The sequence below is a fragment of the Salvelinus alpinus genome, chromosome 7, assembly GCF_045679555.1.
Source record: "Salvelinus alpinus chromosome 7, SLU_Salpinus.1, whole genome shotgun sequence".
In the NCBI taxonomy this organism is placed as follows: domain Eukaryota; kingdom Metazoa; phylum Chordata; class Actinopteri; order Salmoniformes; family Salmonidae; genus Salvelinus; species Salvelinus alpinus.
In genome coordinates, this window is record NC_092092.1 from 88449584 (window position 1) to 88475030 (window position 25447).

At 44.1% G+C, this 25447-nt stretch overlaps 3 protein-coding genes across 3 annotated transcripts in view; 2 read left to right on the plus strand and 1 right to left on the minus strand.

Annotated features, from left to right (window-relative positions):
* LOC139581963 (uncharacterized) overlaps positions 1-9724 on the minus strand; it is a 39274-nt gene extending 29550 nt beyond the window's left edge. The window contains exons 1-4 of the mRNA XM_071412151.1: positions 9501-9724; positions 5541-5673; positions 1024-1859; positions 246-739 (exon numbers count right to left, since the gene is read on the minus strand). Coding sequence (XP_071268252.1) covers positions 246-739; positions 1024-1859; positions 5541-5673; positions 9501-9635 — 1598 coding nt within the window. The 5' untranslated portion in view covers positions 9636-9724. The remainder of the gene's footprint in view (positions 1-245; positions 740-1023; positions 1860-5540; positions 5674-9500) is intronic.
* Positions 9725-12072: 2348 nt separating this feature from the next.
* On the plus strand, positions 12073-14935 carry LOC139581831 (trypsin inhibitor ClTI-1-like). The gene is made up of 4 exons (XM_071412044.1): positions 12073-12240; positions 12508-12548; positions 14344-14453; positions 14532-14935. Exons 1-4 carry the CDS (start codon positions 12168-12170, stop codon positions 14575-14577), a joined length of 270 nt encoding a protein of 89 aa, XP_071268145.1. The 5' UTR covers positions 12073-12167; the 3' UTR covers positions 14578-14935.
* Positions 14936-18392: 3457 nt separating this feature from the next.
* Positions 18393-20576, plus strand: LOC139581964 (protein AHNAK2-like). The gene has a single exon (XM_071412152.1). It carries the CDS (start codon positions 18393-18395, stop codon positions 20574-20576), a length of 2184 nt encoding a protein of 727 aa, XP_071268253.1.
* Positions 20577-25447: the final 4871 nt, after the last annotated feature.

Here is a 25447-nt window from a genome sequence, read left to right on the forward strand (position 1 = left end):
TGCTTCTTCAGAGGGAGTGAATAAGAGCACACTGAGGAAAGGATACTACAGAGTACAAATGTTAGCTCAATGTGGCACCATTGGGCCCCGGTGAAAAGTAGTGCACTATATAGGGAATAGGGTACCATTGGGCCCCGGCCAAAAGTAGTGCACTATATAGGGAATAGGGTACCATTGGGCCCCGGTGAAAAGTAGTGCACTATATAGGGAATAGGGTACCATCTTGGACACCCAATATAACTCACTCAGTGTTGAGGTCCTCCAGCTGGAGGGTGGCGTCGGCCTGTTGGATGTAGAAGTTCCCAGGATGCACCACGTGACTCACCACCACTGCCGTCTCCTCAAACTTACGGATCTGGAACTCTGGAATGTTCAGACACTGGTTGCCCGGGGTAACAAAGGAACAACAGTTCTGGAATCTCTGGAGTTCTGGAGTCCGACTGATGGTGTCGATATCGTCCTGAACCTTCCCCGTCGCATGTCCCTCTTTGATCTGTAGGCTGTGGATGGATGGAGCTGGGGGGTGGAGGGTCGTGTTAGAGATCTCTACACTCTGACACTGGAGACTAGCGGCAGACATCTTGTTCTCTGAGGTGGTGATGACGTCAGAGGAAGGACCGCTCCTTGTCGCCTCGGTAAAGACGTCTCCTATATCCCAGAGCTCTGTCTTGGTGGCAATGATACAGCTGAAGATCAGAGAGCCTCCAGACTCCACACGCTTTACTGTGAACACTGGGGCCTGGGAGGGGAGGATAGGAGATGGTAGGATAGGAGAGGGTAGGGTAGGATAGAAGAGGGTAGGATAGGATAGGAGGGTAGGATAAGAGATGGTAGGGTAGGAGAGGAGATGGTAATAGATGGTAGGGTAGGATAGGAGAGATGGTAGGAGGGGATAGGATAAGAGGGGGTAGGGTAAGAGAGGACATGATTCACTTGAATGTCCCGAGGTGAAAATTGTTTTCGACACACAGTAGTGCTGTATATAAAATAGAGACTTTACATTACACTCAACATAATACATACATATTGGTTCAGCTGGTTATCCGGCAGCTCTGAGAACAGCTCCTTCTTCAGGACGCTGACGTTCTTAGTTTCTAGAACATTCTTAATTTCCTGGGCATGCTTGGTTTCCGTGGTGGGGTCAGAGGTCGTTGCCGGGGCGGTGGAATCAGAGGTGGTGTACTGGGTGGTGTACTGGAAGAAAGCAGTCAACTCCATGGCTGGCTCGTTCCTGCAGTTGGTTCGCAGGAATTGCATGAGCTGAGAGGAAGTTTGCTTCTGGTGCTGTACTCTGGTGTCACTTCCTGGATCTAGAGGGGGAGGAGCCAGGGCTGTCATCTGGTTGGCTGGGTTACTGAACCCTGAGAGGAGCTCACCTGGGACAGGTAGACCTAGATCTGTTGCTCCAGGTGTTTGTGTGATTCGACTGTTCTCTTTGATTTGAGTGGTTGTAACCGTCGTTGTAGTCGGCTGCTGCGGTCTCTTCTCCTTGGAGATAAAGATCCCATCGTCTTCGGTCAGATTCAGACTGGCTACGCTGGTTGAGGAGCTGGGGATTGGGAGCTTTGCCACTTTGCTGGAGGAGGAGGAGGAGATGCTGCATATAAAGACCTGGTCCTTCTGGAAGTCGTCATCTTGAGAGGAAGAAGAGGAGCAGAAGAGATTGAGTTGCTGTAGGGACAGCAAGGCTCCCAGCGTCTGCACTGCCTTGGTGATGGAGCCGGCCATGAGGACGTTCTGCAGCATGGGACCAAACTTCAGCACGTCTGACGATGTCATGATGCCTCGGTCTCTGGGTAGCGCTGGCTGCAACAGGCTGTTTAGCTGTCTGGTGGAAGCTGGGACACTGAATTGTGGATCTGTGGAGCCAATGGCGGGGGGGGGGAGAAAATATCCTTAAGAAATACAGACCATCCCAAATGTTCCCTTGAACCAGGGTTCCCCCTGGGTGCCCATTTGAATTGTTGCCTTAGCAACACAGCAGATTTGTTGAAGCTGTGTAGTGCTAGGGGGAAAACTAAGACGTTCACCCAGTGTGGGGGGGGAAGAACAGAGTTGGGGGATCCTTGCTTTAGATCAGTGGCCACCACTAAGGGAAGTTGAATCAAGAAAGTATTCAGACCCCTTGACTTTTTCAAAATTTTGTTACGTTACAGCCTTATTCTAAAATTGATTAAATTGTTCCCCCCCTTTACTCAGTACTTTGTTGAAGCACCTTTGGCAGCGACTACAGCCTCGAGTCTTCTTGGTTATGACGCTACAAGCTTGACACACCTGTATTTGAGGAATTTCTCACATTCTTCTCTGCACAACCTCTCAAGCTCTGTCAGGTTGGATGAGGAGCGTCACTGCACAGCTATTTTCAGGTCTCTCCAGATATGTTCGATCGGGTTCAAGTCCGGGATCTGGCTGGGCCAATCAAGAACATTCAGAGACTTGTCCCAAAGCCACTCCTGCGTTGTCTTGGCTGTGTGTTTAGGGTTGTTGTCCTGTTGGAAGGTGAACCTTTGCCCCACTGAGGTCCTGAGCGCTCTGGAGCAGGTTTTCATCAAAGATCTCCCTGTACTTTGCTCCATTCATCTTTCTCTTGATCCTGACTAGTCTCCCAGTCCCTGCCTCTGAAAAACATCCCCACATCATGATGCTGCCACCACCATGCTTCACCGTCGGGATGTTGCCAGGTTTCTTCCAGACAATCAATTGAATTTACCACAGGTGGACTCCAATCAAGTTGTAGAAACATCTCAAGGATGATCAATAGAAACATGATGCACCTGAGCTCAATTTCAAGTCTCATAGCAAAGGGTCTGAATACTTATGTAAATAAGGCATTGGCAAAAATTATAAAAACCAGTTTTCTTTGTCATTATGGGGTGTGTAGTGTGTAGATTGAGGGGAAAAAAACATTTTAATCGATTTTTGAAAAGGCTGTAACGTAACAAAATGTGGAAAAAGTCAAGGGGTCTGAATACCGATTAAAAATATAAATGGTATGAGAAGAACAACACTGGTAGGGCAATTCACAGACAATATGCAGTCATAATGTATTTGGCCTACTGCACAAACCTTATTGCTCTAGATCTGTTTTTAAAATGGTTAACGTTGCAACGGCTCACACTTCTAAAGTCCTGTTTTAAAAAACAACAACATCTGAGTGGTAGAGCTCTGCTTTCTTTGGGACTCAAAGCGATCTGGGCTCAGATCAAAAGGTTGGTGACCTTCGACCCCTCACACTTGTGGAGATAAGAGAAGATTCTAGTGTGTAATTACTCCTGGGCAGTATACTGTCTACCGGTGTATATGGAAATAGCCACAGGATGGTTTATCAATACCATCAAAACTCCTTTTTAAACTTTTTCAATGCACTTTAATATTTGTTTTGACAGGGGTCATGTTTTATATTGAAAGTCAAGTTGTTTTTTTGCTTCAATAGAGTGGTCAGACGTGCAACTAGAGATTTCCTTCACCGAAAATACATCAGTGCAACACATTCGGCAGAAAAAAAGCTTAATTTTCATCAGACGACAACAGAAACGCAATTCGGATGGCAGCCACACAAGTAAATGAGCATATAATGAAAAAGCAATGGCCTACCGTAAACCGTATTGTGTACTAAACCGGTACTACCGTAAACCGTATTGTGTACTAAACCGGTACTACCGTAAACCGTATTGTGTACTAAACCGGTACTACCATAAACCGTATTGTGTACTAAACCGGTACTACCGTAAACCGTATTGTGTACTAAACCGGTACTACCGTAAACCGTATTGTGTACTAAACCGGTACTACCGTAAACCGTATTGTGTACTAAACCGGTACTACCGTAAACCGTATTGTGTACTAAACCGGTACTACCGTAAACCGTATTGTGTACTAAACCGGTACTACCATAAACCGTATTGTGTACTAAACCGGTACTACCATAAACCGTATTGTGTACTAAACCGGTACTACCATAAACCGTATTGTGTACTAAGCCGGTACTACCATAAACCGTATTGTGTACTAAGCCGGTACTACCATAAACCGTATTGTGTACTAAACCGGTACTACCGTAAACCGTATTGTGTACTAAACCGGTACTACCGTAAACCGTATTGTGTACTAAACCGGTACTACCATAAACCGTATTGTGTACTAAACCGGTACTACCGTAAACCGTATTGTGTACTAAACCGGTACTACCGTAAACCGTATTGTGTACTAAACCGGTACTACCATAAACCGTATTGTGTACTAAACCGGTACTACCGTAAACCGTATTGTGTACTAAACCGGTACTACCGTAAACCGTATTGTGTACTAAACCGGTACTACCGTAAACCGTATTGTGTACTAAGCCGGTACTACCATAAACCGTATTGTGTACTAAACCGGTACTACCATAAACCGTATTGTGTACTAAACCGGTACTACCGTAAACCGTATTGTGTACTAAACCGGTACTACCATAAACCGTATTGTGTACTAAACCGGTACTACCATAAACCGTATTGTGTACTAAGCCGGTACTACCATAAACCGTATTGTGTACTAAACCGGTACTACCATAAACCGTATTGTGTACTAAACCGGTACTACCATAAACCGTATTGTGTACTAAACCGGTACTACCATAAACCGTATTGTGTACTAAACCGGTACTACCATAAACCGTATTGTGTACTAAGCCGGTACTACCATAAACCGTATTGTGTACTAAACCGGTACTACCGTAAACCGTATTGTGTACTAAACCGGTACTACCGTAAACCGTATTGTGTACTAAACCGGTACTACCGTAAACCGTATTGTGTACTAAACCGGTACTACCATAAACCGTATTGTGTACTAAACCGGTACTACCATAAACCGTATTGTGTACTAAACCGGTACTACCATAAACCGTATTGTGTACTAAACCGGTACTACCGTAAACCGTATTGTGTACTAAACCGGTACTACCGTAAACCGTATTGTGTACTAAACCGGTACTACCATAAACCGTATTGTGTACTAAACCGGTACTACCATAAACCGTATTGTGTACTAAGCCGGTACTACCATAAACCGTATTGTGTACTAAACCGGTACTACCATAAACCGTATTGTGTACTAAACCGGTACTACCATAAACCGTATTGTGTACTAAACCGGTACTACCGTAAACCGTATTGTGTACTAAGCCGGTACTACCATAAACCGTATTGTGTACTAAGCCGGTACTACCATAAACCGTATTGTGTACTAAGCCGGTACTACCGTAAACCGTATTGTGTACTAAGCCGGTACTACCGTAAACCGTATTGTGTACTAAACCGGTACTACCGTAAACCGTATTGTGTACTAAACCGGTACTAAATCCTGGGAAGGATACAAACATCTGGATACTGTTCAACCCTTTGTTCAATCAATATGGTAATTGCCCTCTGATAGGCTAAGTGGACATTTCACCATATTACTTATACCAATCAAATCCATAAGGGTCTCGGGTCCATTTGGGATTGGGTCATGATGACAGATACAACTGGCATAACAAATCACTCAATGGAACTTACCGGTCGTCAGGTTTTTGAATGCAGTTGAAAGTTTCTCAATGGCATAACATTTAGCATCCAAAGACCTGACGAGGTTGTCCAGCACACTGGTAGGATGAGGCGCGCTCAGGAAGCGTTGGACATCCACGTTGGCCTGTAGGAATTCAGAAACGTGTCAGTCTTGGGATCTTTTATTACAAAATATAGTGTCCCAACAAAGTCAGAGTTAGGTAAATAAGTCTGAATATATAGTTTACCAAGCTACACATGACTAAACACTGGAATAAGCTAAGATGCACTAAATATACCTTAAGAAAAATATAGTTTACGTAACGAATTACTTTGAAAAAAAGTAGATCACTACATCTAAAGGACTTTGTGAAAATGTGATACAGTGACTAACTACAGCGCCTTCAGAATGTACTCATACCCCTCGACTTATTATTTACTGTTTTTCATTTTACTGTGTTACAGTCCTGAATTCAATAATGGTTTAAAAACTATTCTCACCCATCTACACACCATAATGAAAACATGTTTTTAAAACATTTTACAGAAATCTCATTTACATAAGCATTCACACACGAGTGGTGAATGCCTGTTATTCATAGCATACATATCCCAAAAGAACGAAATGATCTCACTACAATACATTTTAATAGAAAGTTAACAAAAATAGATAAGATCTTGCTACCATGGGAAGGTAAATACCTGTCTATTTGTGGAAAAATCACCCTGATTAACTCTTAAGTCATATTCCAGTTTACCTATTGTCTTATGGTCTTGCCTACATCTAGCAAACAGTTCTTATATTATTTGAGAACAAAATATTCAATTTTATTTGGAACGGCAAGCAGACAAAATTAAACTTGGTTATTTATATAATCAATTTGGAGAGCAGAAATTACATTTTAAAGCATTAGACCTCTCACTAAAGGCATCAGTCATACAAAAGTTAATACTTAAATCTAGGGATGCACGATATATCGGTGAGCATATCAGAATCAGACAATATTAACTAGAAATGGGGTGTGTGTAACCTTTATTTAACTAGGCAAGTCAGTTAAGAACAAATTCTTATTTACAATGAAGGCCTACCACGGCCAAACCCGGACGACGCTGGGCCAATTGTGCACCACCCTATGGGACTCCCAATCACGGCCGGATGTGAACCAGCCTGGATTAGAACCAGGGACTGTAGTGACGGCTCTTGCACTGAGATGCAGTGCCTTAGACCGCTGTGTCAATGTGTGTGTTAACTATTTAACTGTACTAGAAAGCTTAAAAGACCGCAAAAATTGTAAATATCAGTTATCGGTATAACATTTTGTTGGCAAGGAAAATATTGGATATCGGTATTGGCCAAAAATGTCATATCGGTGCATCCCTACTTAAATCCAAAATGGGTCTCTAGAAAATTAGTAAGAATGTTTCACCCCATGTTCAAGAAAGGCCTTTTTCCCCTTTATTCAGATTACAACCTCTCCCTTTATTCAGATTACAACCTCTCCCTTTATTCAGATTACAACCTCTCACCTTTATTCAGATTACAACCTCTCCCTTTATTCAGATTACAACCTCTCACCTTTATTCAGATTACAACCTCTCACCTTTATTCAGATTACAACCTCTCACCTTTATTCAGATTACAACCTCTCCCTTTATTCAGATTACAACCTCTCCCTTTATTCAGATTACAACCTCTCACCTTTATTCAGATTACAACCTCTCACCTTTATTCAGATTACAACCTCTCCCTTTATTCAGATTACAACCTCTCACCTTTATTCAGATTACAACCTCTCACCTTTATTCAGATTACAACCTCTCACCTTTATTCAGATTACAACCTCTCCCTTTAAGTTAAAAAAGAAAATAAATCATCTCTCAAATATCACTATTTTTAAAACAATCCATAGAAAGTTGGTTGTAGTTTAAATTTAATCCACCAGAAAGACAGAACAAATAATGTGGTTAAACTCAAATATACTAATTTATTAATTTTTTTAATATATTTTTTTAATTTTTAATATATATATTTTTTTAAATAGGTATAATCTTCATAAATTATATCATGAAAAGGACTGGTGGAGTTGTCAAACATGCATCTAACAAAAACATATGGAAATGTCTGCTCTGCCCAAAATTACAACCAACTAATTGCAGCAAAAAGTAAGGAACTTGTCTGTCGGCATTAAAGACCATAATTGGTTAAAGAAAATTGTGATAACTGGTAGACTTTTTTATTTTCATTTAAGGACCAACATTTTTTGAACGTACTGATTCCATGGCACATGGTTTATGAACTGATAAACAAAACGACGCTGGATTCAATTTAAATTATTCTACAAAATTCTTGCAACCAATTGAATGTTATTTATATGGGGGATACAACCTTCCCAGCTCTGCAGATTCTGCTGTGAAGAGATCATTAGATCTTTTTGTTTTGGTACTGTCCATACGTAGCTTGTTTTTGGTTACAGGTCCAGGAATGGCTGAAGAATTTGAATATTTACCTGGAGCAAACCCTGCATATAGCACTACTGGGTGATTTGAAAAGTCATATCAATCGATCAACAAATACTTTTAGCAAAAATATGTATTTTAAATTTACAATCTGTAGAAACTATGAGAATAGAAAGGTTAAGAAATGTTTTGAAACATCACAGCACAGTTGAAAAATATACGCTCCAAACAACTATTGGCTAGTTATTCTGTCTGTAAAGAAACGAGCGGGTTATCGATTGAGCCTGCTCCAACGATTGGACTAGAACAAGCCGCTCTCCCTCTGCTCATATTTACCAGACAGGCACTCCGTGACTCTGTTTCACTCATGAGACTTGTGTTGTCTCAGGGTACAAGTCTCCCCTTCTCCAAACATCCTGTAGGACACAGAATCTGTAGCTCATCAATCTAGTCATTTCCTGTAGACTTTTGAGGCCACACAGTTGTTTTTGTCTACTTGGCGTTGTTTAGTAGGCCTACTTTGGGATCCTGAGTGGCGCAGCGGTCTAAGGCACTGCATCACAGTGCTAGAGACCCGGGTTCGATCCCTGGCTGTATCACAACCGGCCGTAATCGTGAGTCGTGTAGGCCAGCGCACAATTGGCCCAGGGTCGTCCAGGTCAGGCAGTCATTGTAAATTTGTTCTTAACTGTCTTGCCTAGTTAAATAAAGTTCTTTGTCAGTATAATTATTCCATTGCTGATGATGTCCGTCTGTATCCAAGCCCATGCTTGCAATTATTACTTCATTTCGACAATGCATGTTTAATGATCTGAGCGACAGATCATTAGAAAATAAAATTACAAATGTAGATTGTTTATTTTGATTTGTACAAATGCTGTGGCGTAAGTGTCGGGAGAGAAGTTTAACTCCTCTCGAAAGTCAAACGTTACCTTCACCTAAACCGGTGTCTGGAATAAATGATGACAGTAGTAACCAACCACGCATTGGGTTATTCATTAGACTATTTAGTTGATAATAAAATAGGACTAAATCGCGCATTTTCATCTGTCGGGGTCGTTTATTTTTTAACATTGTATGGGAATAAGTGAAGGAACATAATGATGCGGGCTCTGATATGTGCTTGAGCAATAGCCCAGTAATGCGCACTTCAGGTATAGGCTTTAGTGGCATTTAACTACCGGGTTTCCAATCACGAGTATACTATGACGAGTTCGGCTCACCCTTAGTAGCTAGTTCACTAGTCCCCAAAACGGCCTAAAGTTCACTAACTAACCAACTACCATATTCATTACCTTGCTAGCTAGTTATCATTCAAAGAGTAAGTCATGATTGAAAGTTCAATCACAGACAAAAATGGGAAATGTACCAGTATATTTTGCTCAATCAAGTTGACTAGGTAACTGGGCCTCAACTCTGCATTCACAAGTTTCCAGCTAGTGTTAGCATAGCCACCTAGCTAAAGCTTGCGGTATACCGATGGAGCTATTTAACTAGCTGTAGTTAGCCAATTACCTCTTCGGTTAAATGTCGTAGTTGTTTGTCCAGTGTATTCCTGGCGTTCTCCAAGACGAGCAGTTTGTACATGATACATCTTTTGGTGACATTGAGGTCGGTGGGAAGCCACACAGGACTCGGCTGCAGCGGCATTATGGAGGCTGTCACGCTGGACCAAAACGTTATGTTTGAGAATGTAACCTGACAACGTGCCACCTGGTTGTATTCTTCTTTGAGGTTTAATGGCGGCGTGGCCGATATGATGGGTGCGTTCGTAAATAGCCTCCAGTGGGTCAGAAGTGTGCTCTGGGTCATTGGTAAATTCAGAGAGCACACTTGTCGACAACAAAAATCATGCAACAATTTCAAAGGTTTTAATAAGTTACAGTTCATAAAAGGGAATCAGTCAATTGGAATACATTAATTAGGCTCAATGGATTTGGATTTTACATTACTGGGAATACAGATATGCATCTGTTGGTCACAAATAAATAAATAAAATGTAGGGGCATGGATCAGAAAACCAGTCAGTATCTGGTGTTAACGCTATTAAAAATAAATCATTTACATAAGTATTCAGACCCTTTACTCAGTACTTTGTTGAATCATCTTTGGCAGTGATTACAGCCTTGTCTTCTTGTGTATGACGCTACAAGCTTGGCACACCTGTATTTGGGGAGTTTCTCCCATTCTTCTCTGCAGATCCTCTCAAGCTCTGTTAGGTTGGATGGGGAGCGTCGCTGCAGAGCTATTTTCAGGTCTCTCCAGAGATGTTAGATCGGATTCAAGTCTGGGCTCTGGCTGGGCCACTCAAGGACATTCAGAGACTTGTCCCGAAGCCACTCCTGCGCCCCAGTTTGAGGTCCTGAGCGCTCTGGAGCAGGTTTGCATCAAAGATCTCTCTACTTTGCTCCGATCATCCTTCCCTCGATCCTGTCTAGTCTCCCAGTCCCCGGGAGCATGATGCTGCCAACACATTAGGTACGGTGCCAGGTTTCCTCCAGACATGATGCTTGGCATTCAGGCCAAAGAGTTCAATCTTGGTTTAATCAGACTAGAGAATCTTGTTTCTCATGGTCTGAGAGTCTTTAGGTGCCTCTTGGCAAACTCCAAGTGGGCTGTCATGTGCCTTTAACTGAGGAGTGGCTTCCATCTGACCACTCTACCATAAAGGCCTGATTGATGGAGTGCTGCAGAGATGGTTGTCCTTCTGGAAGGTTCTCCCATCTCCACAGAGGAACTCTGGAGCTCTGTCAGAGTGACCATTGGGTTATTGTTCACCTTCCTGACAAAGGCCCTTCTCCCCCGATTGCTCAGTTTGGCCGGGTGGCCAGCTCTAGGAAGAGTCTTGGTGTTTCCAAACTTCTTCCATTTAAGAATGATGGAGGCCACTGTGTTCTTGGGGACCTTCAACGATGCAGAAATGTTTTGGTACCCTTCCCCAAATCTGTGCCTTGACAGAATCATGTCTGGGAGCTCTACGGACAATTCCTTCGACCTCATGGCTTGGTTTAAGCTCTGACATGCACTGTCAACTGTGGGACCTTACATTGACAGGTGTGTGCCTTACCAAATCATGACCAATCAATTAAATTTACAACAGGTGGACTCCAATCAAGTTCTAGAAACATCTCAAGGATGATCAATGGAAACCGGATGCACCTGAGCTCAATGTAGAGTCTCATAGCAAAGGGTCTGAATACTTATGTAAATAAGGTAAAACATTTTTGCAAAAATTATTCCGGACTCTTGACATTCCGGACTCTGACATTCCGGACTCTGACATTCCGGACTCTTGACATTCCGGACTCTTGACATTCAGGACTCTTGACATTCCGGACTCTTGACATTCCGGACTCTTGACATTCCGGACTCTGACATTCCGGACTCTTGACATTCCGGACTCTTGACATTCCGGACTCTGACATTGCTCGTTCTGTTATTTCTTAATGAATTGTTTACTTTTTGGACGACTACTGTTGGAGTTAGAAACACAAGCATTCCGCTGCACCTACGATAATATTTGCAAATCTGTGTACGCGATCAAAAAACGTTGTATTTATCACATGCGTTGAATACAACAGGTGTAGTGAAATACTTACTTATAAGCTCTTTCAGAGATATCACACCACGCACACTTTTTAGTTATTTGTTTGTATATTTTATTTAACCTTTATTTAACTAGGCAAGTCAGTTAAGAACCAATTCTTATTTACAATGACGGTCTACCAAAAGGCCTTCTGCGGGGACGTGGGCTGGGATTAAAAATTAAAATACATTAAATAAAACAAAAGGACAAAACACACATCACACATCACAACAAGAGAGACAACACAACACTACATAACCTTGACCTAAAACAACAACATAGCATGGCAACACACACACACACACACACACACACACACACACAGTAAAGTTTCACTTTGTAAGTACACTGCATGGTGTTTTGGGAAACGCGTGTGACATCTTTGGCGGTTATTTTTTACGGTGCATTGTTAAAACGTATCATTAAAAAACGGTTACTATTTCGTAAAAAATGCATTACAATGTAAGGTTATAAGGGTTAGGCCTATTTTAGAAATAGCCGGGGTTTATGACTTTGTGATTGTGGTAACTAGTGACGAACCTTAGGGGGTGGAGACTACACGGTATAAATACCGCTCCGGTGCCGGACAACGTCACATGTCTGCCCACCTTCACAACGGAACAATGTGGAACTTTACACGGCTGACTCTCGCCCTTCTCTGTGTTGCCGGTGAGCGTTGTTTAACTTATACTTAATTCGTTTCAAGAGGCAGTCAAATAGTTGTATTAAATAACAACAAATAGATGTACATTAACTTCTAAGAGCAGACTTAACTTCTTTAGACAAACCGTCGATACTACCGGCGGACTGCCTTTTGTTGGCGAACGCACACATGTATGACTAGATAAACATGCACCGTCTGTTTAGGTTGGAAATCTGCCGTTAAATCGTTAAATCACAATGAGGCTGAGGCTTGACATCTTTCTCTGTTTTTAGTTTTGGCACGGGGAGCGAGTCTCCCTGACGGCACCACAGAGGTGAGCAGGCAAACTGTTTGTTTTATGGGGGGAGTGAAAGACTTTACGTATTCATAAAACACTTGTCCTATGTACTCGATTAACAGTAGTTAGTAACGTTATATTTTATTGTACACCTGTATTCTACTGTATCTTGGTCTATGCCACTGACATTCGTCCATATTTATATATTTTTTAACTCCATTTTACTTAGGTGTGTGTGTTGGGTATACATTGTTAGATATTACTTCACTGTCGGAGCAAGAAACGCAAACATTTCGCTACACCTGCAATAACATCTGCGAAACACGTGTATGTGACCAATAAGATTTGATTATGTATAGTCACTTCCTAATTAACAATTGGTTGACATGACAGTCTGGTGTATTAATTTATTGAACTAGGCAAGTCGGTTAAGAACAAATTCTTATTTACAATGACAGCCTACTAAAAGGCATTCTGTGGGGTCGGGGGCCTGGGATTAAACATGTAAATATAGGATAAAATACACTTCTCAACACTACATGAAGAGCCCTAACACTACATGAAGAGCCCTAACACTACATGAAGAGCCCTAACACTACATGAAGAGCCCTAACACTACATGAAGAGCCCTAACACTACATGAAGAGCCCTAACACTACATGAAGAGCCCTAACACTACATGAAGAGCCCTAACACTACATGAAGAGCCCTAACACTACATGAAGAGCCCTAACACTACATGAAGAGCCCTAACACTACATGAAGAGCCCTAACACTACATGAAGAGCCCTAACACTACATGAAGAGCCCTAACACTACATGAAGAGCCCTAACACTACATGAAGAGCCCTAACACTACATGAAGAGCCCTAACACAACATGAAGAGCCCTAACACAACATGAAGAGCCCTAACACAACATGAAGAGCCCTAACACAACATGAAGAGCCCTAACACAACATGAAGAGCCCTAACACAACATGAAGAGCCCTAACACAACATGAAGAGCCCTAACACAACATGAAGAGCCCTAACACAACATGAAGAGCCCTAACACAACATGAAGAGCCCTAACACAACATGAAGAGCCCTAACACAACATGAAGAGCCCTAACACAACATGAAGAGCCCTAACACAACATGAAGAGCCCTAACACAACATGAAGAGCCCTAACACAACATGAAGAGCCCTAACACAACATGAAGAGCCCTAACACAACATGGTAGCAGCACATTCATTATTGGGCAAAGTCAACAGCACAAAGGTCAAGAACGTAGCGACCACAATACATCACACAAAGCAACTGTCAATAAGAGTGTCCATGGTGGAGTGTTTGCATGAAGAGATCCAGAACTGTCCAGTTTGAGTGTTTGTTGCAGCTCGTTCCATTCGCTAGCTGCAGCGAACTGAAAAGAGGAGCGACCCAGAGGTGTGTGCTTTGGGGACCTTTAACAGAATGTGACTGGCAGAACGGTGGAGGATGAGGGCTGCAGTAAATCTCAGAGGGGGGGGGTGAGGCTTAAGAGTACGATTCCATTACAAAACATTTTGCAACGAACAGTGTACTACTCAATGTTCAACAGATGAGAATTTATATTGTACATGGACCAAATGGAGAAAAACAGGGACTGTTTGCTTTCTAGAGTTAAAGGTTTCCATTGTGAAACGTTTTGCAATAAAATTTGACTAATGAATGCACCCCGGGTGCACTGTGGAAGGGAAACGTATGGTTTGTTCTCTTCGTAGTGGTCTCATACAGAACACTATTACCAATACCTCTATTTATTGAGACCAAAGTCCTTTATGACATAACCTGGTCTTTGTCCAACAGGCTGACTGTGCCCAGTACAACTTGCCCATGTGCCCCCGCAACTACGAGCCAGTGTGTGGAAGCGACGGCAGCAGCTATGCTAACGAATGCATGCTGTGCTTTGAAAACATGTAGGTGTTCAACTAAAGCGTTCTACTGTCTTGTCTTTTTGCTCTGCGTGTCTAATTTTTCTCCGTGTGTGTTCCCAGGGAGCAGAAGAGTAACGTTCACATCAGGAGTAAAGGAGAGTGCTGAACCAATACATGACCGTCCATTGTCTCAGCGACACACCAGGCCTTCAACATTACTTAGAACCATTTCCTGTTGCCTTGTCAAAACAATGACATATTTTATTTTTGCCTGCTAAATGCTGAGTCAGTAAGCGACCTGTCAAGTGCCTCAATATCCTCTGAACCATTTCCTCAACACCTGTTTCCTTTTTCAAACTGTACGGACTTCCTGTCTGTCAGTGTTCTGTAGAGGACTTAACCCTTCACTACCTGGTCTGTAAGACTTGTGTAGTGTACTTGGTGGAAAAATGGTGTTATTTTAAAGAATAGTCTATTTGTATTTTACTTGTCTACCTTATCTGTAATTAAAACTATTTTAGGAACATGTTTCCTTGTCAACTGGAAGGGCCTGGGTGAATGGTTGAAATGTGGAGGAACTGGTTCAGCTAGATCACGACGTCTGGTTGTTTGTGTTTAGTCGTTATCTGTTATGAAGGTACAGTGGGAATGGAAAAAGATGTCCTTTAAAAAAGGGCATGTGAAATGTGATGGTAGAGTTTTCACTTTTTAAATCCAGATGCTACCCCCCCCCCCCCCCAGATGTGCATGACCTAAATCCACCATGCTCACAACACCTGAATGAAGTTAGAGGGCTGTTTCTTAGTTAGTTAAAACACCCTCAATCACATCGTGATTCCTGTCCGCCATAGAATATGGGTTCTCTTCAATCTGTGAAGGTGAAGTGCTACAGATTCCGTGAAGGTGATTGATCCTGACATATGCAGCGTTTGACCGTGCCGTCTCCACTACAGCAGGAACGTTGCCTTTATAAATGTCAATCACGCTGAACTTCTGTGATGTGGCTTGAATAGAGCTCCATGTAAATGTGGTCCTCACAATAACTTAATGCTCTGAACTCCCCTTGTGACCTCAAAGATTTGACCTGGTTTAAATTTGCCTGAGTTGTTTGGTTTAGGCCTGCCTACATTTCTAAGTGTGTTTTGAAACCTTCTTCTCTCTGACTCGGCATAGACCTCACTTTCTAATAGCACGGTCAATATTAGCCGTTCTTCACTAGTCTTAGGGCTGTTTTCACAGACGAGGCTTAAACCTAGTCCCAGACTAAAAATGCCTGTTTGAGCTGTCAACTCAAAGTGACTTGCACAGATTTCTTAGTGGTAGATTTAGCCTGTTCTGGATTAAACAAAGCCGATTGCAAGAGGGAGAATTAGAGCTACTCTAGGACTAAATGGAAGCTTAAATGAATCTTTCAAAAAGGCAGGTTTAACTTCTGCTTCGTGCTGTTTGTGAGGGAGCATGGACTATTTGTAATATCTAACTGAAGACCAACATGCACTAGAGAGGCCAACCAGACTAGTACTTGTGAATAGGAGTAATCCATTAAATTACTCAAGCTTTTCCAGACCGCTTTCGTTATTACAAAGAATATATTGGAGAGCATATCTTTGCTTGAGCCTAGACAATTCTCTCCGTCTCAGAAGGCCTTTACCCAAATATCTCCTAGTTCTGATCATGTTGAGGTTTTTGGCATTGGTGATCTTTCATTGTGAAACTGGTGATTTGTGTGGTGCCAGTGATGCAACGGTGTGTAGAATAGTTCAAAGTCTGCAGGGGCCATTTTGTGAACCGAGGAGTCTTTAACATCAAGGTTCCTGATGCTGCTGGCCAAGCCAACTATAAAGTCTGCAGGGGCCATTTTGTGAACTGAGGAGTCTTTAACATCTAGTTTCCTGATGCTGCTGGCCAAGCCAACTATAAAGTCTGCAAGGGCCATATTGTGAACTGAGGAGTCTTTAACATCAAGTGTCCTGATGCTGCTGGTCAAGCCAACTATAAAGTCTGCAGGGGCCATTTTGTGAACTGAGGAGTCTTTAACATCAAGTGTCCTGATGCTGTTGGTCAAGCCAACTATAAAGTCTGCAGGGGCCATTTTGTGAACGGAGGAGTCTTTACATCTAGTCTCCTGATGCTGCTGGTCAAGCCAACTATAAAGTGCAATTCTATGAATATGGGCACTTCCCAGGAGTGATTGAACTTTATATTAGGAGTGCATACACTCTAAACATTGATGGTAAACCGGTCCTTACGGTTCCTGTACTCCTCAGCATCAGGAGTTGATGGTAAACCGGTCCTTACGGTTCCTGTACTCCTCAGCATCAGGAGTTGATGGTAAACCGGTCCTTACGGTTCCTGTACTCCTCAGCATCAGGAGTTGATGGTAAACCGGTCCTTACAGTTCCTGTACTCCTCAGCATCAGGAGTTGATGGTAAACCGGTCCTTACAGTTCCTGTACTCCTCAGCATCAGGAGTTGATGGTAAACCGGTCCTTACAGTTCCTGTACTCCTCAGCATCAGGAGTTGATGGTAAACCGGTCCTTACAGTTCCTGTACTCCTCAGCATCAGGAGTTGATGGTAAACCGGTTCCTACGGTTCCTGTACTCCTCAGCATCAGGAGTTGATGGTAAACCGGTCCTTACAGTTCCTGTGCTCCTCAGCATCAGGAGTTGATGGTAAACCAGTCCTTACGGTTCCTGTACTCCTCAGCATCAGGAGTTGATGGTAAACCGGTCCTTACGGTTCCTGTACTCCTCAGCATCAGGAGTTGATGGTAAACCGGTCCTTACGGTTCCTGTACTCCTCAGCATCAGGAGTTGATTGTAAACCGGTCCTTACAGTTCCTGTACTCCTCAGCATCAGGAGTTGATGGTAAACCGGTCCTTACAGTTCCTGTACTCCTCAGCATCAGGAGTTGATGGTAAACCGGTCCTTACAGTTCCTGTACTCCTCAGCATCAGGAGTTGATGGTAAACCGGTCCTTACAGTTCCTGTACTCCTCAGCATCAGGAGTTGATGGTAAACCGGTCCTTACAGTTCCTGTACTCCTCAGCATCAGGAGTTGATGGTAAACCGGTCCTTACAGTTCCTGTACTCCTCAGCATCAGGAGTTGATGGTAAACCGGTTCCTACGGTTCCTGTACTCCTCAGCATCAGGAGTTGATGGTAAACCGGTCCTTACAGTTCCTGTACTCCTCAGCATCAGGAGTTGATGGTAAACCAGTCCTTACGGTTCCTGTACTCCTCAGCATCAGGAGTTGATGGTAAACCGGTCCTTACGGTTCCTGTACTCCTCAGCATCAGGAGTTGATGGTAAACCGGTCCTTACGGTTCCTGTACTCCTCAGCATCAGGAGTTGATGGTAAACCGGTCCTTACGGTTCCTGTACTCCTCAGCATCAGGAGTTGATGGTAAACCGGTCCTTACGGTTCCTGTACTCCTCAGCATCAGGAGTTGATGGTAAACCGGTCCTTACGGTTCCTGTACTCCTCAGCATCAGGAGTTGATGGTAAACCGGTCCTTACGGTTCCTGTACTCCTCAGCATCAGGAGTTTGACACTTGTTGGGAACATGACATCCATCTATACACCCTAAACATTGTTGGAACGGTGCAACTCACGATTCAAGGACTTGTCTCAACTCTTCATTGTGTGCTCAGTTTCCGAGAGGACAACATAATGGACTACTACTTGGTGACAATGTATATGGTCAGAGTAACTTTTTATTCACTCCATACATAAATCCTACAACAGCTGAGTAGCAAAGATTACAACCGAGCTCATATCTGCACGAGAGGGATGGTCGAGCGTATGTTTGGAGTATGGAAAAATAGATTCCAGTGTTTTCGCAATACACTTGGTTTCAAGCCAAGAAGATGCTGCAAGGTGATCATCGCTACAGCTGTGATGCACAACTACCTGATGCAGCATTTCTGTCCTGATCCTCCCATGGAGGTGTGTCCATTACTGAGGCAGATGTGTCCATGGCTGAGGCAGATGTGTCCATGGCTGAGGCAGATGTGTCCATGGCTGAGGCAGGTGTGTCCATGGCTGAGGCAGATGTGTCCATGGCTGAGGCAGATGTGTCCATGGCTGAGGCAGATGTGTCCATGGCTGAGGCAGATGTGTCCATTACTGAGGCAGATGTGTCCATTACTGAGGCAGATGTGTCCATTACTGAGGCAGATGTGTCCATTACTGAGGCAGATGTGTCCATGGCTGAGGTAGACGTGTCCATGGCTGAGGTAGACGTGTCCATGGCTGAGGTAGACGTGTCCATGACTGAGGCAGACGTGTCCATGACTGAGGTAGACGTGTCCATGACTGAGGCAGACGTGTCCATGGCTGAGGCAGACGTGTCCATGGCTGAGGCAGACGTGTCCATGGCTGAGGCAGACGTGTCCATGGCTGAGGTAGACGTGTCCATGGCTGAGGTAGATGTGTCCATTACTGAGGTAGATGTGTCCATTGCTGAGGTAGATGTGTCCATGGCTGAGGCAGATGTGTCCATGGCTGAGGCAGATGTGTCCGTGGCTGAGGCAGATGTGTCCGTGGCTGAGGCAGACGTGTCCGTGACTGAGGCAGACGTGTCCGTGACTGAGGCAGACGTGTCCGTGACTGAGGCAGACGTGTCCGTGACTGAGGCAGACGTGTCCGTGACTGAGGCAGACGTGTCCGTGACTGAGGCAGACGTGTCCATTACTGAGGCAGACGTGTCCATTACTGAGGCAGACGTGTCCATTACTGAGGCAGACGTGTCCATTACTGAGGCAGATGTGTCCATTACTGAGGCAGATGTGTCCATTACTGAGGCAGATGTGTCCATTACTGAGGCAGATGTGTCCATTACTGGGGCAGATGTGTCCATTACTGAGGCAGATGTGTCCATGGCTGAGGCAGATGTGTCCATGGCTGAGGCAGATGTGTCCATGGCTGAGGCAGATGTGTCCATGGCTGAGGCAGATGTGTCCATGGCTGAGGCAGATGTGTCCATGGCTGAGGCAGATGTGTCCATTACTGAGGCAGATGTGTCCATTACTGAGGCAGATGTGTCCATTACTGAGGCAGATGTGTCCATTACTGAGGCAGATGTGTCCATGGCTGAGGCAGATGTGTCCATGGCTGAGGCAGATGTGTCCATGGCTGAGGCAGATGTGTCCATGGCTGAGGCAGACGTGTCCATGGCTGAGGCAGACGTGTCCATGGCTGAGGCAGACGTGTCCATGGCTGAGGCAGACGTGTCCATGGCTGAGGCAGACGTGTCCATGGCTGAGGCAGACGTGTCCATGGCTGAGGCAGACGTGTCCATGGCTGAGGCAGACGTGTCCATGGCTGAGGCAGACGTGTCCATGGCTGAGGCAGACGTGTCCATGGCTGAGGCAGACGTGTCCATTACTGAGGCAGACGTGTCCGTGGCTGAGGCAGACGTGTCCGTGGCTGAGGCAGACGTGTCCGTGGCTGAGGCAGACGTGTCCGTGGCTGAGGCAGACGTGTCCGTGGCTGAGGTAGATTTGTCCGTGGCTGAGGCAGATGTGTCCGTGGCTGAGGCAGATTTGTCCGTGGCTGAGGCAGATGTGTCCGTGGCTGAGGCAGATTTGTCCGTGGCTGAGGCAGATGTGTCCGTGGCTGAGGTAGATGTGTCCGTGGCTGAGGTAGATGTGTCCGTGGCTGAGGCAGATGTGTCCATGGCTGAGGCAGATGTGTCCATTACTGAGGCAGATGTGTCCGTGGCTGAGGCAGATGTGTCCGTGGCTGAGGCAGATGTGTCCGTGGCTGAGGCAGATGTGTCCGTGGCTGAGGCAGATGTGTCCGTGGCTGAGGCAGATGTGTCCATTACTGAGGTAGATGTGTCCATTACTGAGGCAGATGTGTCCATGGCTGAGGTAGACGTGTCCATGGCTGAGGTAGACGTGTCCATGGCTGAGGTAGACGTGTCCATGGCTGAGGTAGACGTGTCCATGGCTGAGGTAGACGTGTCCATTGCTGAGGTAGACGTGTCCATTACTGAGGCAGATGTGTCCATGGCTGAGGTAGACGTGTCCATGGCTGAGGTAGACGTGTCCATTACTGAGGTAGATGTGTCCATGGCTGAGGTAGACGTGTCCATGGCTGAGGCAGATGTGTCCATTACTGAGGCAGATGTGTCCATGGCTGAGGCAGATGTATAAACGGGGCCAGAAAGAACACCTGAATACACAACTAATCACATTTAGATTCCAGCAAACCACAGAATAAGAATGCGTCCCAAATGGCACCCTATTCCCTATATAGTGTGCTACTTTTGACCAGGGTAGTGCACTATAAGGATTATATATATACTTTATATATATACTCTGAAGAGCATACAGCACGATCCTGGACTCATCCATATACTCTGTACAGCATACAGCACGTTCCTGGACTCATCCATTTACACTATATATACAGCAGTATGAGGACACCCCTTCATACACTATATATATACAGCAGTATGAGGACACCCCTTCATACACTATATATATACAGCAGTATGAGGACACCCCTTCATACACTATATATATACAGCAGTATGAGGACACCCCTTCAACATACACTATATATACAGCAGTATGACACCCCTTCAACATACACTATATATACAGCAGTATGAGGACACCCCTTCAACATACACTATATACACAGCAGTATGAGGACACCCCTTCAACATACACTATATATACAGCAGTATGAGGACACCCCTTCAACATACACTATATATACAGCAGTATGAGGACACCCCTTCAACATACACTATATATACAGCAGTATGAGGACACCCCTTCAACATACACTATATATACAGCAGTATGACACCCCTTCAACATACACTATATATACAGCAGTATGAGGACACCCCTTCAACATACACTATATATACAGCAGTATGAGGACACCCCTTCATACACTATATATACAGCAGTATGACACCCCTTCAACATACACTATATATACAGCAGTATGTGGACACCCCTTCAACATACACTATATATACAGCAGTATGTGGACACCCCTTCAACATACACTATATACACAGCAGTATGAGGACACCCCTTCAACATACACTATATATACAGCAGTATGAGGACACCCCTTCATACACTATATATACAGCAGTATGTGGACACCCCTTCAACATACACTAAATATACAGCAGTATGAGGACACCCCTTCAACATACACTATATATACAGCAGTATGTGGACACCCCTTCAACATACACTATATATACAGCAGTATGAGGACACCCCGTCAACATACACTATATATACAGCAGTATGAGGACACCCCTTTATACACTATATATACAGCAGTATGAGGACACCCCTTCAACATACGCTAAATATACAGCAGTATGACACCCCTTCAACATACACTATATATACAGCAGTATGAGGACACCCCTTCAACATACACTATATATACAGCAGTATGAGGACACCCCTTCAACATACACTAAATATACAGCAGTATGACACCCCTTCAACATACACTATATATACAGCAGTATGTGGACACCCCTTCAACATACACTATATATACAGCAGTATGAGGACACCCCTTCAACATACACTATATACACAGCAGTATGAGGACACCCCTTCAATATACACTATATATACAGCAGTATGTGGACACCCCTTCAACATACACTATATATACAGCAGTATGAGGACACCCCGTCAACATACACTATATATACAGCAGTATGAGGACACCCCTTCAACATACGCTAAATATACAGCAGTATGACACCCCTTCAACATACACTATATATACAGCAGTATGAGGACACCCCTTCAACATACACTATATATACAGCAGTATGAGGACACCCCTTCAACATACACTATATATACAGCAGTATGACACCCCTTCAACATACACTATATATACAGCAGTATGAGGACACCCCTTCAACATACACTATATATACAGCAGTATGAGGACACCCCTTCAACATACACTATATATACAGCAGTATGAGGACACCCCTTCATACACTATATATACAGCAGTATGAGGACACCTCTTCATCATACACTATATATACAGCAGTATGAGGACACCCCTTCAACATACACTATATATACAGCAGTATGTGGACACCCCTTCAACATACACTATATATACAGCAGTATGAGGACACCCCTTCAACATACACTATATATACAGCAGTATGAGGACACCCCTTCAACATACACTATATATACAGCAGTATGAGGACAGCCCTTCATACACTATATATACAGCAGTAGGACACCCCTTCAACATACACTATATATACAGCAGTATGAGGACACCCCTTCAATATACACTATATATACAGCAGTATGAGGACACCCCTTCAACATACACTATATATACAGCAGTATGAGGACACCCCTTCAACATACACTATATATACAGCAGTATGAGGACACCCCTTCAACATACACTATATATACAGCAGTATGAGGACACCCCTTCATACACTATATATACAGCAGTATGACACCCCTTCAACATACACTATATATACAGCAGTATGAGGACACCCCTTCAACATACACTATATATACAGCAGTATGAGGACACCCCTTCAACATACACTATATATACAGCAGTATGAGGACACCCCTTCAACATACACTATATATACAGCAGTATGAGGACAGCCCTTCATACACTATATATACAGCAGTAGGACACCCCTTCAACATACACTATATATACAGCAGTATGAGGACACCCCTTCAACATACACTATATATACAGCAGTATGAGGACACCCCTTCAACATACACTATATATACAGCAGTATGAGGACACCCCTTCAACATACACTATATATACAGCAGTATGAGGACACCCCTTCAACATACACTATATATACAGCAGTATGAGGACACCCCTTCAACATACACTATATATACAGCAGTATGAGGACACCCCTTCAACATACACTATATATACAGCAGTATGAGGACACCCCTTCAACATACACTATATATACAGCAGTAGTGTCTGTCTCTCCCTGCTGCTGTAATGTCCAGTCTGTCTGTCTCTCCCTACTGCTGTAATGTCCAGTCTGTCTCTCCCTACTGCTGTAATGTCCAGTCTGTCTGTCTCTCCCTACTGCTGTAATGTCCAGTCTGTCTCTCCCTACTGCTGTAATGTCCAGTCTGTCTGTCTCTCCCTACTGTTGTAATGTCCAGTCTGTCTGTCTCTCCCTACTGCTGTAATGTCCAGTCTGTTTCAGGGCCCTGCCTTCCTGCCTGCCTGTCCTCTTTCAGGGCCCTGCCTTCCTACCTGCCTGTCCTCTTTCAGGGCCCTGCCTTCCTACCTGCCTGTCCTCTTTCAGGGCCCTGCCTTCCTACCTGCCTGTCCTCTTTCAGGGCCCTGCCTTCCTACCTGCCTGTCCTCTTTCAGGGCCCTGCCTTCCTACCTGCCTGTCCTCTTTCAGGGCCCTGCCTTCCTACCTGCCTGTCCTCTTTCAGGGCCCTGCCTCCCTGCCTTCCTGCCCTCTTTCAGGGCCCTGCCTTCCTACCTGCCTGTCCTCTTTCAGGGCCCTGCCTTCCTACCTGCCTGTCCTCTTTCAGGGCCCTGCCTTCCTACCTGCCTGTCCTCTTTCAGGGCCCTGCCTTCCTACCTGCCTGTCCTCTTTCAGGGCCCTGCCTTCCTACCTGCCTGTCCTCTTTCAGGGCCCTGCCTTCCTACCTGCCTGTCCTCTTTCAGGGCCCTGCCTTCCTACCTGCTTGTCCTCTTTCAGGGCCCTACCTTCCTGCCTGCCTGCCCTCTTTCAGGGTCCTCCCTACCTACCTTCAATGTAGCCTTGCCCACTAGATAGATACTAGGGTGGTTGGTCTAGTAACCGAAAGGTTGCAAGTTCAAATCCCCAAGCTGACAAGGTACAAATCTATCATTCTGCCCCTGAACAGGCAGTTACTGTTCCTAGGCCCTCAATGAAAATAAGAACATGCCTAGTTTAAATAAAGGTTTAAAAAAATACTGACATGCAGCATATCACACTGGTCCCAGGGTTATTTATGTACCATTAGTATACAGTCAGACATATTTAATTTCACCTCATCTCGAATGGCTCCATGGCTCAGAATAATCTTGGCCAGCCATTCAGTAGTCAAGTGACTTGACTCTGGGCAGTTTAGTCAAGTGTCAGATTTCACATAATGTCATGTGATGTTGTTAATAAAGTTATTTCCCTTTGATAATCTGATAGATGATTTATACCTAATAACTTCCTATCTGATCATATTGCAGTGATACATGTGGAGAGAAACGAGCTCTTAACTGCCATATGGTGGAAAACAAATAGTTATTTCATTTATTTAACTCGGCAAGTCAGTTAAGAACAATTTCTTATTTACAATGACAGCCTACCAAAAGAAAAAGGCTTCCTGCACGCATGGGATTAAATAAATAAATAAATACAATATAAATATAGGCCAAAACACACATCACGACGAGAGACAACAGCAGTAGCTCTACGTTTTCAACGCTAGGGGGCGATCACATACCATGTCTACCAGCAGGACTCAGGAGGAAGTTTACTGTGTTTCAACGCTAGGGGGCGCCATGTCTACCAGCAGGACTCAGGAGGAAGTTTACTGTGTTCTGGAGAGCTACAGGCTTTAGTTCCAGCCCAGCACTAACCCACCCAATTTAACTAATGAATTACTCACCAAGACCTTGATTAGTAGAATCTGGTGGGTTTGTGCTGGGTGGGAACAAAAGCCTGCACACCCCTGTAGAACTGTAGAACCAAGATGTGAAGAACGTTGCCTTGTAGAAGTGAACTACGTCACTAGGTTGATTCCCAAATGGCCAGAGAATAGGTTGGTATTTAGGACACAACCCTACACTCTCTGACAGATCAACAGTTGAACTACTCCTACACTCTCTGACAGATCAACAGTTGAACTACTCCTACACTCTCTGACAGATCAGATCTACACTCTCTGACAGATCAACAGTTGAACTACTCCTACACTCTCTGACAGATCAACAGTTGAACTACTCCTAC

Excerpts from the sequence above, each read along its gene's own strand:
- LOC139581831 (XM_071412044.1), top strand. The coding sequence starts at position 12,168 with ATGTCTGCCCACCTTCACAACGGAACAATGTGGAACTTTACACGGCTG. Across the intron at positions 12,549-14,343 it reads TCCCTGACGGCACCACAGAG|GCTGACTGTGCCCAGTACAA; the intron begins GTGAGCAGGCAA and ends TTTGTCCAACAG. Across the intron at positions 14,454-14,531 it reads ATGCTGTGCTTTGAAAACAT|GGAGCAGAAGAGTAACGTTC; the intron begins GTAGGTGTTCAA and ends GTGTGTTCCCAG.
- LOC139581964 (XM_071412152.1), top strand. The coding sequence starts at position 18,393 with ATGGCTGAGGCAGATGTGTCCATGGCTGAGGCAGATGTGTCCATGGCT.